Genomic DNA, 16,682 nt, shown 5'->3' with positions numbered 1-16,682 from the left:
TATTCTCACACAAAGGAAAAAGTGAGATAATAAACACGTTAATTTTTTTGATTTAATTATTCCAGTGTATACATACTTTATATCATATTGTAGCTTTTATAAATATGTATATTATTTACCAATTAGGTCAAAACTCAGTAGCTCATACCTATCCAGGACACTGGGATTGGAAAGACTGAGGTTTGAGGCTAGCCCTGCTACAAAATTTTGTGACACTCTTAACCAATATAAAGCTGTACATATGATATTGTATATTTGTCGTTCTAGCTATGAGGGAAACGAAAATAGGGGAATCAAGGGTAGCTCTTAATATAATTTCATTATAGTTCCTGATAGTTTTCTTGCCTTCTGATAATGCAAGGTATTCCAAGCTCATGTTATTTTTATTCCGGTCTCATAATCAGTTCTATGATTGGATTGAATAGGAAATGGTATTTAAAGACTGCAGTCTAAGCCAGGCGCAGTGGCTCACGCCTGTAATTCTAGCTACTCTGGAGGCTGAGATCTGAGGATTGAGGTTCAAAGCCAGCCCGGGCACTAAAAGAACACAAGACTCTTATCTCCAGCTAACCACTAGAAAATGGGAAGTGGTGCTGTGGCTCAAGGGGTAGCCTTGAGCTGAAGAGCTCCCGGACAAAGCCCAGGCCCAGAGTTAAAGCCCCATGACTGACCAAAAAACCAAAAAACAGACTAGACTAAGCTAGAAATACATTTCTGTTTGGTCTTACATTGTCTCTAGGTTTTTCATTGGGTCAAGTTTATATATATATATATATATATATATATATATATATATATATATGTAGTGTAGAGATTTAAAAATATATCTCGGGCCAGGCCCCTGGTAGTTCACACCTGTAATCATAGCTACTCAGGAGGCTGAGATCTGAGGAGTATGGTTCAAAGCCAGCCAAGGCAAGAAAGTCTATGAGACTCTTATCTCCAACTGAAAAAACAAACAAACAATCTTAGATTCATGTCAGTACTTCCAATTCAGACCCATGAGATTTTTTACTTAGCCTCAATAACTCTTTTTTTCCTAACCATACAAAAATTTTGGTTCTTATCAAGTAATTATTTGTCTTGTTCCACAAATACAATAAAGCTGTCTCAATTCAAACCAACACTAGCATCAATATAATTTCCAAAAACTTTAAAAAGTCTTTTGATTTGTTTTTACAACTCCTTTATTCCTTAGTGTGTCTCTTATTTGGTGATATATTTTATTTCATTTTATGAGTCTGGAAACATTTTTTTGAGGCATACTCAAAGGAATTAAGAATATTCTTAAAATTTTTACTTTATTTTATTTCCTCTGCCTATAGTAGAGCTTGGACTTGGTGCCTTGAGCTGTCAAAGCTGGAACTTTACCACTTAAACCATACCTCTACTTTCCTAAAATGTGTTCTGATGATTTTTTTTTTTTAAATCTGTTGTGGGGCTCTTCAGCTCAAGGCTAGCAAGCACTCTACCCCTTGAGCCACAGTGCCACTTCCTGTTTTCTGGTGGTTAATTGGAGATGAGTCTCATGTGCTTTAGTGCCCAGGCTGGCTTTGAGCTGCAATCCTGAGATGTCAGCCTCCTTGAATAGCTAGGATTGCAGGCATGAGCCACTGGTGCCTGGCTTCTGATGATGTTTTTACATTTTGAATTATTTAATTTCACTGGATTGCTAAATATAATTCTATAGTTCATAAAGTAAACTTGTGGGGTTTTTTTGTTTGTTTGCTTGTTAGGTGCTAATGTACACGCTACAACGGCAACAGGAGACACAGCTCTAACATATGCTTGTGAAAATGGACATACGGATGTTGCAGATGTTTTACTTCAAGCAGGGGCTGATTTAGTAAGATATTTTAATTTTGAAATATTTTTGCATGAATGTAAGCACTCATATTTAACATCTAGAAAACACCGATAAACTTCAATAGTTTGCTTACTTTGCATAAAATAAAATAGTTTGGCCAATTGTAGTTGTTGCATGTATTGATTATATTTGAAAATAATGATTAATAGGGAAAATTGGTTTCCTAGATAAAATTACTAGTTTGTTTTTCCTACAAGCCCCATTTGACAGTCTTACTCCCCCCCCAGCCCCCCAGTGAGGCTTGAACTCTTGGCCTGGGTTCTGTCCCTGAGCTCAAGGCTATTGCCCTACCTCTTGAGCCACAGCACCACTTCCAGTTTTCTAGTGGTTCATTGAAGATAAGAATCTCCCAGTCTTTAGTGTCCAGGCTGGCTTTGAACTGGAATCCTCAGATCTCAGCCTCCTGAGTAGCTAGAGTTACAGGCATGAGCTACCAACCTGGGGAGCCTAAGTCTTATGTCCAAAGTCATTCAGAGCTGATTCAGTCTTATGGTCTACTATCTGGGCTGTTTGAAGAGTAGGCTCTCACCATGACAAGATCAGTTCTGTGGTTGTGGGCCAGTCTCTCTCTATGTCTCTTTTTCTCTGTTTTGGTTGTCTCTCTGTCTCTCCCCCCCTCCCCCAACTCTCTCAGGAAGCTAAACTGAGCCACTGTTTGTTCTCCCTGCCTTGGGGAAGGATAGGAGAGCCACCGGTCTGACCTTTCCATCCCATAAAGAGTAAGACTCCCTGGAAGTCAGCTTGTCTCAGGAAGAGCTGCCTGAAGACTCTTGTGTGCTTTCCCTTAGCCCCTCCTGCTTCCCTGCTTCCTGGTCTCCCTTGCAGTGTCTGCCTGCGCATACCAGGAGGCTCCTTTCCCACCTCTCCCACTTCCCATTGCTAAGCTTTTGCTTGCTATTAGCCTCCCCATATGCCTCCATTTTCCAGGAAGCCCAAGCCCTACTTTTTAAACTACCATTTATTAGATATGTCATAAATTTAATGAGATGTTCACCACACAGAATATTATGTCAAAGGTTAGGCCAGACCCAAGTCTGCCTGGGGAATATGGCTCTGCAGACCCTACTTTCATTGACTAGGGTCCAAACTTTGGGACCTGTAACAAAACTGGTCTTTTAGTGTTAAGACATTAGATGTAAAAAGCCATTAGTGGAGCTGTGGTCTCAAATGATAGAGCACTATTCAAAGGAATATGAATCATATTGAAAGGAAAAACAAAAAAGCTCAAGGAAAGCTTCCAGGTCCAGAATCAAGCCTCAGGGACGTGCTCTCTCTGTCTCTCTGTCTCTCTCTGTCTCTCTTTGTCTCTTTCTTTATCTCTCTCACACATATACCCTCGCTTCCCACCACCACCACCACCACACACACACACACAGTCAGGTGTGAGCTGTTATACTAGCTACTCAAGAATTGGAGATCTGAGAATCACAGTTCAAAGCCAGCCTTGACAGGAAAGTTCATGAGACTCTTATCTCCAATTAAAGACTTCTCCCCCCGTTCCCCCCCTCAAAAAAGCTAAAAGTGGAGCTGTGGCTGGAGTGGGAGAGCAGAAACGCTCAAGAACAGTACACAGGCCTTGAGTTTTTAAAAAAAAAAAAAAAGAAAGAAAGCAAGAAAGAAAGTTACATTGCTTACTCCATCTGTTTGTTATCTATAGAGAGATGTGTCTGTTTAATATTCTAGTTTTTTTGGTAATAAAAAGCCATATTATTTTCTAGATGTAATAATTATTCAGTTTGAAAAGTTTAAATATTTAAAAGCTATAAATAAATTTCAGGCTTTACCATAGGCCAAAGAAAGAATATTACTTTATGTGTTGTCTTTTTCCTTATAGTCAAAATAGAAAGTGTTAGGAGGTGGATTAGGTCCCTGGTAAAGTACTTGCCTATTCTGTGAAGTACTTCGTTCAATTTCTAGCACCACAAATATCAGTCAGTCCACTTCATCCCAGTTTTTTTCTCTCCCAGTCCTGGGGCTTGAACTCAGGGCATGGGCACTATCCTTGGGCTTTCTCAAGGCTAGCACTCTACCACCTGAGCCACAGCACCACTTCTAGCCTTTTCTGTTTATGTGGTTCCAAGGAATTAAAACCAGGGCTTCTTGCATGCTAGGCAAGCACTTTACCACTAGGTCACACTCCTGACTCCTCTTTTTTTTCTTTTCTTTTTTCTTTTTTGTAGGTCATGGGGCTTGAATTCGGCCTGGGCACTGTCCCTGAGCTCTTCGGCTCAAGGCTACCGCCCTACCCCTGTGCCTGGGGGTTGTCCCTGAGCTCTTCAGCTCAAGTCTACCACCCTACCCTTGAACCAAGCCCCACTTCCCATTTTCTAGAGGTTAATTGGAGTCTCTGGTCCTTTTGCACCCAGGCTGGCTTTGCACCTTGGTCCTTTGAACCTTGATCTTCAGATCTCAGCCTCCTGAGTAGCTAAGATTACAGGTGCGAGCCACCCCACCCAGCTCCTGATCCCTATTGAAGACATTTTACACCAGATGTGCTAAGATATTTATTATGGCCTTAAGATATTTTATGGTATATATGTATGGTATTTTCTTCATTCATCTGTTGTTGGTCACCTCAGCTGATTCTAGTTTGGCTATTGTGAACAGTATTCCAGTAAGCATGGATATCTTTCTTGGTATCTTTCTTGGTGTTGATGTATAGTCCTTTTGATACATGCCCAATAGTGATATGGCAAAATCATACCATATTTTTTATTAGTTTTAATAGAAACCTCCATATTGATTTACAGTATGGAAGTTTCAACTAGTTTACACTCCTACCAGCAGTGTATGAGCATTTCTTCTCTCCCCACCCCCAATCCCATTCCCTACCCTATACCCTCACTAGCATTTGTTGTTTTTCTTGACATTTGCATTTGCCTTTCTAAACTGCAATGAGATACAGTCTTATCATAGTTTTGTTTGCATTCCTTTGTGGCTAAGGATGTTGAAAATTTCTTCATATACCTGTCATTCATACTTCTGAGAACTGTCTCTTCAATTTGCTTACTCATTTATTAGTGAGCTGTTTAGTTTTTTGAGCTATGTATATTCTGAATAAATAGATGGAGAAGATTTTCCCTCTGTAAAAATATTTATTATGGTTTAAAGCCTTTCTAAAGTAAAAGTTTAGTTTTCTTGTATTGTTTCCTGAATTGAAACTGAAGTTTTGGGACTTTTTCCCCCCCTATCCTGGGGCCTGAACTAAAGTTCTAGGCATTGCTCCCGAGCTTTTTTGTGCTCAAAGCTAGTGCTCTACCACTTGAGCCACAGTGCCACTTCCAGTTTTTGAGTGGTTAATTGAAGATAAGAGTCTCAAGGGGGACCAGGAGTGTGGCCTACTGGTAGAGTGCTTACTTACCATGCATGAAGCCCTGGATTGATTCCTCGGTACCACATACACAGAAAAAGCCGTAAGTGGTAATGTGGGTCAAGGGTAGAGCACTAGCCTTGAGAAAGCCCAAGGACAGTACCCAAGCCTTACGGTCTAACATCAGGACTGGCAAAAGGTCTAACATCAGGGGTGGGAGAGAGAGATTCTCCTGGGAACGTTAGTGCCCAGGCAAGGTTTGGACCACAGTCCTCAGATCTCAGCCTCCTCATAGTTAGGATTACATAGGTGAGTGAGCCACCATTGTTTGGCTTCTAATTATGATTTTTTTTTTTTTTTTTTTTTTTTTTTGCCAGTCCTGGGCTTGAGCTCAGGGCCTGAGCACTGTCCTTGGACTTTCCTCAAGGCTAGAGCTCTACCACTTGAGCCTCAGCACAACTCCCGGCTTTTTTTTTTTTTTTTAATGTATGTGGTATCGAGGAATCGAACTGGGGTATTCGTGCATGCTAGGCAAGCACTCTACCACTAGGCCAAACTCCCAGCCCCTAATTATGTTTTTTAAACATTAATTTGAAGCTTCATTTTCTCTAAGCTTAAAAATGTTCCAAATTTGAAATATTTATTTTTCTAACATACTTCTTTAAGAAACATTAGAAAGATACATGGGGAAATATAGAACTCTGTGGGCTGGGAATGTGCCTTGGTGGTAGAGTACTTACTATGTATGAAGCCATGGGTTCCATTCCTCAGCAACCACATGAACAGAAGAAGCAGGAAGTGGCTGTGACTCAAGTGATAGAGTTCTAGCCTTGAACAAAAGAAGCTCGGGCAGCGGGTCAAGGAGATTCATGCCCGAAATCCTAGCTACTCAGGAGGTGGAGATTGAGGATCAAGGTTCAAAGCCAGCCTGGGACCTGAGACTCTTATCTCCAATTAACCTCTAGGAAACGGGAAGTGGGGCTTGGCTCAAGGGTAGGTTGGTAGCCTTGAGTTGAAGAGCTCGGGGACAGAGCCCAGCCTGAGTTAAAGTCCCATGATCGGGGTGCGGGAGTTGGAGGTGGGGCAGGGAAACGGCAGGTGGTGGAGAATATAGGAATATGTATTTTTATATTTAAGATATTTACATTTTAGCACATTGTATATTATATAGGAATATGGATTAGGCTTTGTTTCAAAAGTAATTATAAATTTGAGTAATACCTATATAAACTTTAAGAGTGGTTTAGTTTTTGTATATAGACTATTTAATTTTGGGTGTGTGTGTGAGTGTAGTGGGGCATGAACTCATGCCAGGGGTGCTCTCTCTTAGCTTTTTGCTCACTTAAGCCACAGCTCCACTTCTGGCTTTCTGGTAGTTAATTGGAGATAACAGTCTCATGGACTTTCTTGCCCAGGCTAGCTTTGAGCCATGATACTCAGATCTTAGCCTCTAGAATGTCTAGGATTGCAGGCATATACCCCTGGTGCTGCCTGGCTTTAGAGTTTTTGTTTTGTTTTGTTTTATGTTGCTCTTTTTAATATGCAGAATTGTTTTAGCTTACTCCAGAAACACAGAATTTAACTTGTAAGTAGAGAACTTTGAACAAATGACAAATTTCTATCCTATTATATTCATCTCTTACTTAACTTCATTGGGAGATATTATATATGGAATGGCATGTAGTTAGTGGGCTCAGGTTTTTTCATCTGCTGTGATTATAGCTATATATAATATGATGTAAACTTAAAGAAAATTTTATTGAACTCATTCTGTCGTACATATTCTTTAGAACTTAGATTGGAGATTACTTTGGAGATTATTTAATATTGTTTCTCTGTAATGGATTTTTCATATTTGTTACTAAATTAATTGGCTTGAAATAGTAAACACCCTCTTAAACATTGAAGTTGAAGTTGGGGCCTGTTTAGTGGCTCAAGCCTCTAAAGCTGGCCACTTTGGAGATTGAGATTGGGTGGCCTTTTTTTTTTTTTTGCCAGTCCTGGGTTGAGCTCAGGGCCTGAGCACTGTCCTCAAGGCTAGAACTCTACCACTTGAGCCACAGCACCATTTCTGCTTTTTTCTATGTATGTGGTACTGGGGAATTGAACCCAGGTCTTCATACGTGCTAGGCAAGTGCTCTACCACTAGGCCAAACTCCTTGCGCCCCCATCCACCATTTTTTTTGCCAGTCCTGGGACTTGAACTTAGGTGCCAGGCACTGTCCTTGGACACTTTTTGCTCAAGGCTAACACTGTTGTTACTTGAGCCACAGCTTCACTTCTGTGTATGTGGTACCAGAGAATTGAACCCAGTGCTTCATGCGTGTTAGGGGACTAGACTACCACTAGGCCATGCTCCCAGGCTGGGAGCCAGTCAGACCAGAAAGTTCAGGAGACTCCATCTGAACCAATGGCTAGATATGGTAGCATTCCTCAATGATCTCAATGTCTGGATGCTGTAGTGAAAGCCTGGCATCCCAGGGCCACAGGGAAGCAAGAGTAAGTAGGAAGAGCCAAGCATAAAGGAATTTCATACCTCAAAAATAACCAATACAGGGCCAGGAGTGTGGCCTAGTGGTAAAGTGCTTGCCTAGCATTTTTGAAGCCCTGGGCTCAATTCATCAGTATCACATACATAGAGAAAGCTGGAAGTAGCACTGTGGCTCAAATGGCAGAGCACTAACCTTGAGCAAAAAGTGTTCAAGGACAGTGCCCAGGTCCTGAGTTCAAGCCCCATGACTGGCAAACCAAACCAAACAAACAAACAATGCAGAATTAATTGAACATAGAAAGAAAGTAAAAGTTCAGCTAACAAGTTATAGGCACTACATACCAGTGGCTCCTCTGGACATCTCAGCAAATGCTGAGCTAGAGCCCTTGTTATGGTACTCCAGTCCCTGCAGGTGGTTCCTCTGCTCCCTAATCCATTTCATCAGCAGTGTCCATGATCCCACTGAGGCAGGGAGGCCCCTTTGGGTCCATCCTATGCCATCTGCTTACAACCTGCCCAAGACCACTACCTTCAAGATCTGAGCCCAAGAGTCTGCACCATCAGTTCTTCTAAAGCCACTGGATCAAATTATTCCACAGATGCCACCACTGAAAAGGCCATCAATGATACCATGAAGTTCAGTACACTCTCCAGACCTGAAGCTTGCTGTCTTCAGCAGAGAGACAAGGGGCAAAGAATTGAAAGAGGGAAGCATCTGGGGGGTGGGGGGAGGGAGGGAGGAAGGGAGGAAGGAAGGAAGGAAGGAAGGAAGGAAGGAAAGAAGGAAGGAAGGAAGGTAAGAAAGAAGGAAGGATTGATCCAGGAAAGCAAATGTGCTGAACTGAGGATAGTGGATCCAAAAAGAAATTTAAAGGACTTTAAAAAGAGATTTGAAAATGTCTCCACAACCTTGTTCCCATTTTAATACACACTCACTCCCATTAGAATAATCCCTCTCACTCAATGCTTATCTGTGGGAGCAGAATCCATTTTGTCTAGCAAAGAAAACCTGTCTAGGGTGGCTTTGAACTGTGATTTACAGATCACAACATCCTGAGTATTTGTTTTCTGAGTTATTTTACCTTAGGCTTGCAAATATTAATAGTGTAGAAAAGGATGTTTTCATAAAATGGGAGGTGTTGGGCCGGGAGTTTGGCCTAGTGGTAGAGTGCTTGCCTAGCATGCACAAAGACCCGGGTTCGATTCCTCGGTACCACATACATAGAAAAAAAGCTGGAAGTGGTGCTGAGGCTCAAGTGGTAGAGCTCTAACCTTGAGAAAGTCCAAGGACAGTGCTCAGGCCCTGAGCTCAAGCCTAGAACTGACAAAATAAATAAATAAATAAAATGGGAGGTGCAAAATTTGCTTCTTTGATTCTTTTGAGTGTTCATGGGTAACAAATTCATTTAATTTTCTGGGCGAAATTCTTTAGATTTCTTTTATCCCCCTTCTTTATCTTCCTTTTCTGTTCTTTTCATTCGTTAAGTTTTTCCTTGGCATTAATAAGTTTAGATACTTATGAATGTAAGTACTTTCAGATATTCATGAATATACTTTGTCTATTCCCCCCCCTTTTTTTTTGTCAGTTGTGGGGCTTAAACTCAGCGTCTGGGTGCTGTCTTTGAGCCTGTTTTTGCTCAAGACTAGTGCTTTACCACTTGAACCACAGTGCCACATCTGGGTTTTGAGTGGTTCATTGGAGATAAGAATCTCATGAGGACTTTTCTTCCCTAGGCTGGATTTGATCCTCAGTCCTCAGATCTCAGCCTCCTAAATAGTTAAGATTACAGGTATGAGCTACCAGTGCCTGGCTATTCAAGTTGTTTCTAAATTTCTTCTGTAATATTACTGTAATATCAGCTATTATTTATCTATTTGAATAGTTCATATATTCTTTGACTTACTTAGAAGTACAAATAAATATTAAACGAAAATCTTATTTCATTTTTAATTTGTAGAGACTTCTTGGTAAGTTCCATGGTGGATACTTTGTCCTTAATATTTTTGCTTGAATAATATTTATGTTTGCTGACAGAAATATGGAAAGGATCAGGGAGAAGAAGTAAGTCTTGGTAGCTTCTTCCTATCATACTATTACCTTGAATACTTTCTTATTATAGTAGCATGCATTCCTTACAGTAAGTACAGTATTTAGGTAGGAAATTGGAGTCACTCTGTTAGGGGTAGGTAATCTTTTTTCTGGATATTTCTTTTTTGTCACTTAAAATTTATGCTAATATTATGAATAGTTTAATGTCAATTTATATTTCTATGAAAGAAAGCTTCTAGATTTATTGACCCTCCTGTGGTTGCTATCGGAGGCCCAGTCCAAATGATTTCCCTGGACTTATAGGGCTGATCAGCCAGATGTCTTCCTCCTTTGGGAAGCTGTCTCTAGCCTACATTTCCTTTATTTGGAGACTACATAGGTGCTCTAGTCAGTAATGGAAAAGTACTAAGTATATTTACAACAACGAAAAAGCTACATTACTATATATATTACTGTATTTTTCCCCCAACCTTGTAACTCTGTGTTTGTGCGCGTGTGTGCGTGCATTGCTGCCAGGGTTTGAACTCAGCCAGAGCTCACTTGTATTTCTTCCTGGCATTTGGCCCTCTGCCACTTGAACTGTTTAGCATCTTGCTCCCTAATTGGAGATATAGCCTAATGCATTCTACCTAGTCTTGCTTCAAACTTCAGGTCTTATCAGCTTCCTGAGTAGCTTGAATTACAGGTATGAGAAAATAATGCCCAGCTTTCTCTTCAGCTTTTGACATTCCCCAAATCTCTTCCATCTTTCTTGTTCTTAGTTAAGTCATGCTCTCCAAGAATGAGTTGAAATAATTGAGCAGAATTATTTTATATAAGATGGCTTATGTTGAAGTTTTATTGGAAGAAAACCACAGTGTCATAGCCTTAAAAAAAAACATCAAACTCTGCTCATGAGATCATAGTCTTTACAGGTTAGGATCATTTTAGTGATCTTTGTTAATAGAAACCTGCACCAAAAGTATCAGTCATAAGGTCTTCATGGCCACGTGTGATTTTCATTTTGAAGTTCTGTGAGTTCTTCTTTATTCGTTCACAGTACAAGCAGGAGGACATGAAGACTAATTTGGAGGGCTTAGATCTGGCCAAGTGTCGCGTGAGGGTAGCCTTTGATGCTTGTTAGTTATTCCATAAAATATGTGTTAATAGGTAACCAGAACTGTGGATATCTAAGTTCCAGACAGAAAGTTCTAGTACCTTTGTGGATAACAAATGAAAGCTTTTTCAATTAAAAAAACAGGTATTATAAAGCCTCAATAAATTTATTGTTCCTAGTAGATTTTCTTACTTTCTTAGTATTATTTCTATGTGATAGTTCTAAAATTTTTAGGTCAGAATAGGTCTTCTTATTTAGAAAGTTCTTTTGTATTATCTGTAATTGGGAAGGGTAGGATATCTCCAGAAGAAGGTTTCAGAATTTGCTCATCTAAATCTGAAATTCATGATGATAGATTACATGGTTTTGATAAAATTCTCAAAGAGCTAAATAATTATTAGGTTTGTAAAACATTTACTATATTGTTCATGTTCTTGTTTCTACAAACAGTCAACATTGTTTCCTTTAAAATTGACTTAGAGCAGGGAGCAGTGGCTCACCCCTGTAATCCTAACTACTCAGAAGGCTGAGATCTGAGGAACACGATTCAAGTTCATGAAACTCCTGTCTCCTATTAACCGATTCAAGTTCATGAAACTCCTGTCTCCTATTAACCACTGGAAAAAAGCTAGAAGGTATAGTTGTGGCTCACGTGGTAGAGTATTAGACGAGCCAAAGAAACTCAGGGACAGCACTCAGACCCTGTTCAAACCAGCACCAAAGATAAAAATAAAAATCTGACTCAGTAATGCATTATGACACTCATCTATAAGCCTAGAACTTTGGGTGGCTGGATCAAGAAGGTCATGAGTTCAAGGACAGCCTAGGCTACATAAAGAATATAACAGTGTAAGAAGTGGCACAGTGGCTCAAAGTGGTAGTACAGTAGCCATATGCTGAAGAGCTCAGAGACTACCCACACCCAGAGTTCAAGCTCCATGACCGACCCCTCCCCCCAAAAATAAAACAAATCAAAGCTTAGTGGCTCATGCTTATAATCCTAGCTATTCAAGTGGTTAACATTTGAAGATCACTATTTAGAAGCAGCCTAGACTAGAAAGTTAGTGAGACTCTTATCTCAATAAACTTTTTTTTGGGGGGGGGGGGTGTCATGGGTCTTGAACTCTGGGCCTAGGCATTGTCCCTAAGCTCTTCAGCCCTACTCCTTCAGCTACAGCCCCACTTCCCTTTTTCTAGAGATTAATTGCAGATAAGAGTCTAACATTGCCTAGTATACACAAAGACCTGGGTACCACATATATAGAAAAACTGGAAATGGTGCTATGGCTTAAGGGGTAGAGCAGTAGCCTTGAGAAAAGCCCAAGGACAGTGCTTAGGCCCTGAGTTCAAGCCCCAGTACTGGCAAAAAAAAAAAGTCTCATGGTTGTCAGTGCCTTGGCTGGCTTTGAACCTTGATCCTCAGGTCTCAGCCTCTTGAGTAGCTAGGATTACAATATGAGCCACCACACCCTGCTCCATTAACCAGACAGAAGTACAGCTGTGGCTCAAGCTAGCTTTGAGCAAAGAAGCTCAGGGACTATGCCCAGAGCTTGAGTTCAAGCCCTAGGACTGGCACCAAAATAAATTAATTAAACAATATCTCCTATTAAAGCCTACAAGCACTCTACCACTAGCCTGGCCTTATTTTTTTTTAATGCAGTATGTATGTGTGTATATGTATGTATGTAGTTTTTAAAAGAATATTCAAAAACAAGAACTCTGCTTGCTTACTCATTTTTCCTGCTCAGTTGACATTGTACTGCTTAAGCATAATTCCATTCCTTTTTTTGGCCAGTCCTAGGACTCCAACCCCTCAGGGTCTGAGCACTGTCCCTGAGCTTCTTTTGCTTAAGGCTAGCACTCTATCACTTGAGCCACAGTGCCACTTCCTGGCATTTTCTGTTTATGTGGTACAGAGGACTTGAACCAAAGCTTTATGCATGCTAAGCAAACACTACCACTAAGCCACATTCCTAGCCCCCAATTCCTACTTTTTGCTGACTATTTTAGGCATGAAGTTTCATGCACTTTTTTGTCCAGGCTGGCTTTGAATCTCAGTCCTTCAGATCTCATCCTCCTGAGTAGCTAGATTCATAATCATAAACTACCCTCATCTTTCCTGTGTTTTCATTCTGAAATTGATTTTTAGGAAGGTAGATACATGGCATTCTTTTCTCTTGATAAAAATGTATGATATTTGTTCCTGATGGTTTTAAAAATGAAACACTTTAATAGTTATTTGTAATATAAAGACATTTGTTTCAACTTAGGTGCCATTCTGAATGTTTTAGTTAGGGATAAATTGTACATGAATCACAATTAACTTAGGTCAGATAAGCTAAGCTTCTTAATATTAATCCACTCTTAGTCACAATACTGATTTAATATTTTCATTATTAACTTATTGAATAAGAAGGTATCTATTCTGCTTTAAGTAAATCTATTTATTTCACAAAGTATTGTTTTAAGTGAGATTTTTCAGAGTTTATCGAATATTACAGCTTCCTACCAAGAATATAAAGCTGAAGTCAAGTGGCTCACTACTGTAATCCTAGCTACTCATAAAGCTAAGATCTAAAGATCACAGTTTGAAGCCAGCCCAGGTAGAAGAATCTATGAGACATCATCTTCAACTAACTAGCAAAAAAAGCTGAACTTAGAGGCATGGCTCAAGTGGTAGAATACTGGCCAGAAGGGAACAAAAAATCTGAGTGAGATCTTGACATAGTGTTTCTGAGTTCAAATTCTAATACAGGCAGGCACATAACATACCAAAAAACTGTAAAGCTGGTATTGTAGCTGGTGTAAATATATATGCCTAGTATATGTGATACTCTGGGTTTAGTCCCCAGTACTGCAGTGTATTGGAGAAGAAAGTAAAGCTGAGTTATTTCAGTTAAAGTTCTTCCTGGATTTGATAAAGGAAATATGATAAGTATATCTACAAATTTCTAAAGTATGTGTGGGGTTTTCGTTAGTATATTTGTTATTGTTTTGTTTTTTTGTGTGCTGGTTCAAGGATTTGAACTCAGCCTAAGCATTGTCCTTGAGCTTTTGTGTCCTTAAACTAATACTCTACCACTTGAGCCACAGCTCCACTTTCAGCTTTTTAGCAGTTAATTGGAGATAAGCAACTCATGGACTTTCCTGCCCACACAGGATTTGAACCAAAATTCTCAAATCTCAGCCTCCTGAGTAGCTAAGATGACAGGCCTGATCCACCAATGCTTGGTTTTCTGATGATGGTGGTGATGATGATGATGATGATGATGTTTGTGACCCCACTTTTAGAGGTTCTGAGTCAGTAGATCTGAAATCTTGAATCTGCATTTTTACTGATGTCCCTGGAGATTGTGATGACAAATTCTCTATACTCCACATATTGAGACATTACTACAATCTATATGGAGTTTTTCTTTTTTCCAGGTTACTTATATTCAATTATTCTTCTTCAGACCATTACTAAAAGAAAATTAATTTTCTCTGCTGTTGAAAATTTTAGGAAGAGGGCTAAATACCAGCAGTGCTTTTTAATCTTTATCTCAAATCTCCTGAAGAATTAATATGATCAGTAAGAGTAGATGGCAAAGGTAGTGATTAACATATAGTAGTGGATTGGAAGAACATAACAGGAAGTATTAGAGGCCACTAATTTTCCTTTTCCTGTGATTTTACTCATTTTCCCTAGAGAATAGAATGTCCTCCCTCCAAGCCCAAAGATGCTACCTCTATTTGTCTTGAGTGACAAGTGACAATAATTTTAAGGGAAAAAAAATCCCCTCTCCCTCTCCCTCTCCCCCTCCCCCTCCCCCCTCCCCTCTCCAGCTTAAGGCTACTGACATACCACTGGGCCTGGGTGTTGTCCTTGAGCTCTTCAACTATCCTTGAGCCAAGCCCCACTTCACATTTTATAGAGGTTAATTGGAAATAAGAGTCTCAGGTCCTTTTGTGCCAGGGCTGTCTTTGGACCTTGATCCTCATATCTCAGCCTCCTGAGTAGCTAGGATTACAGACGTGAGCCACTGTGCCCAGCTAGAGAAAAATCATCTTTTAAATAAACTTAATTTAAAATAAATCTTCATGCCTGAAGTTGGAAATTTTTTGTCTCCTGTCTCAGAGTGTTCTTTATTAGAATCAGAATTTGCAGTGTATTCTTCATAAATTAACTTTTAGAGCACTGATGAGATTCAGTGTTCACTATCATTACATTTTAGCTACTAGTGATTGTTACCTTAATTAGCTGTAAATATGACTTCTTAAAATATCAACTTTTTGTTAAAGAATAACAGCAGAGCATGGTAGTACAGCCTGTAATCTCAGCACTTTGGAAGGGTCATGAGTTTCTGGCCAGCCTGAACTAAATAGAATAAGCCATTTAGAAAAAAAAATGTACCTGGGCACTGGGTGGTTCATGCCTGTAGTTCTGTCTATTCTGGTGGCTGAGATCTGAGGATTTCTATTCACTGCTATAGGGCAGGAGAGTATGAGATTCGTATCTCCAATTAACTATTCAGAAAAAGCAGAAATTGGTGCTGTGCCTCAAGTGGTAGAGTGCTAACCTTGAATACAGAAAGGCTCAGAAAGAGCCGAGGCCCTGACTTGAAGGCCCAGCACCAGATTCAAAACAAAACAAAACAAACAACAACAGAAAAAAAAAAAAAAAAAAAACGCTTGCCAGGTATGGTGGCTCACATCTGTAATCCTAGCTACTCAGGAGGCTGAGATCTGAGGATAACTGTGCAAAGCCAGCCCACGCACTAAAGTCCATGAGACTCTTATCTACAATTAAACTGTCAAAAAACCCGAAGTATCCCTGTAGCTCAAAGGGTAAGGCTGGGACAGGCCCTGGCCTAGAGTTCAAGCCCCAATACAAAAAAAAAAAAAAAAAAAGAAAGAAAAGAAAAACAAAAAACAGCACTGGTGGCTCACGCCTGTAATCCCAGCTACTCAGGAGTCAGCAATCTGCGGATCTGAGATCTGAGGATCACTGTTCAAAGCTAGCCAGCTGGAGCACAGAAGTGGAAGTCCATGAGACTCATCTCCAATCAAACACCAGAAAACCGGAAGTGGCGCTGTGGCCCAAGGGATAGGGTGGTAGCCTTGAGCTGAAGAGCTTAGGGACAGGGCCCAGGCCCAGAGTTCAAGTCCCACAACCAAGAAGAAGAAGTGTCTGGGTGGTGGTTGGAGGACATGCATGTTCTCTTGGCCTGGCCGTTGTCCGTGAGCTCTTCAGCCCCAGGCTGTTGCCCTACCCCTTGAGCCACAGCAGAACTTCCGGTTTTCAGTTGTTTACTTGGAGATAAGAGTCTCATGGATTTGGGGTGGGAGTTTGACCTAGTGGTAGAGTGCTTGCCTAGCATGCACGACCGTGTTCGAGTTCTCGGTACCATATACATAGAAAAGCCGGAAGTGGTGCTATGGTCAAGTGGTAGAGTGCTAACCTTGAGAAAGCCCGAGGACAGAGCTTAGACCCTGAGTTCAAGCCCCAGGTAAGTCAAGCTGGGCACAATGGCTCATGTCTGTAATCCTAGCTACTCAAGCATGCGGAGATCTGAAGATCATGGTTCAAAGCTAGCCCAGGCACTAAAGTCCATGAGACTCATATCTCCAGTTAATCACTAGAAAACTGGAAGTGGTACTGTGGCTCATGAGGTAGGGTGATAGCCTTGAGCAAGAGCTCAGGGTCAACGCCCAGGCCCAGAGTTCAAGCCCTACGACTGACACACCCCCGCCCCCCCAAAAAACCTCAAGGACTTTGTGCCTAGCCTGGCTTTGAACCATGATCTTCAGATCTCAGCCTCCTGAGCAGGTAGGATTGAGCCCCCGGCCCAGCCTACTCTTTTTTTACAATTACAGATAATTTCTGAT

The 16,682-nt window shown here is 40.6% G+C and overlaps 1 protein-coding gene across 2 annotated transcripts in view; it reads left to right on the top strand.

The window, feature by feature from the left end:
• Positions 1 to 16,682, top strand: part of Ankhd1 (ankyrin repeat and KH domain containing 1) — a 135,363-nt gene that overhangs the window by 50,341 nt on the left and 68,340 nt on the right. For both annotated transcript variants that reach the window (XM_090331395.1, XM_090331394.1), the window contains exon 10: positions 1,737 to 1,846. In XM_090331395.1, coding sequence (XP_090187521.1) covers positions 1,737 to 1,846 — 110 coding nt within the window. The remainder of the gene's footprint in view (positions 1 to 1,736; positions 1,847 to 16,682) is intronic.

Source organism: Megascapheus bottae, chromosome 4 (assembly GCF_031878675.1).
Source record: "Megascapheus bottae isolate mThoBot1 chromosome 4, mThoBot2.hap1, whole genome shotgun sequence".
Lineage (NCBI taxonomy): Eukaryota > Metazoa > Chordata > Mammalia > Rodentia > Geomyidae > Megascapheus > Megascapheus bottae.
Note: the sequence above shows the minus strand (reverse complement) of the source record. Positions and strands in the feature narration are given on the sequence as shown.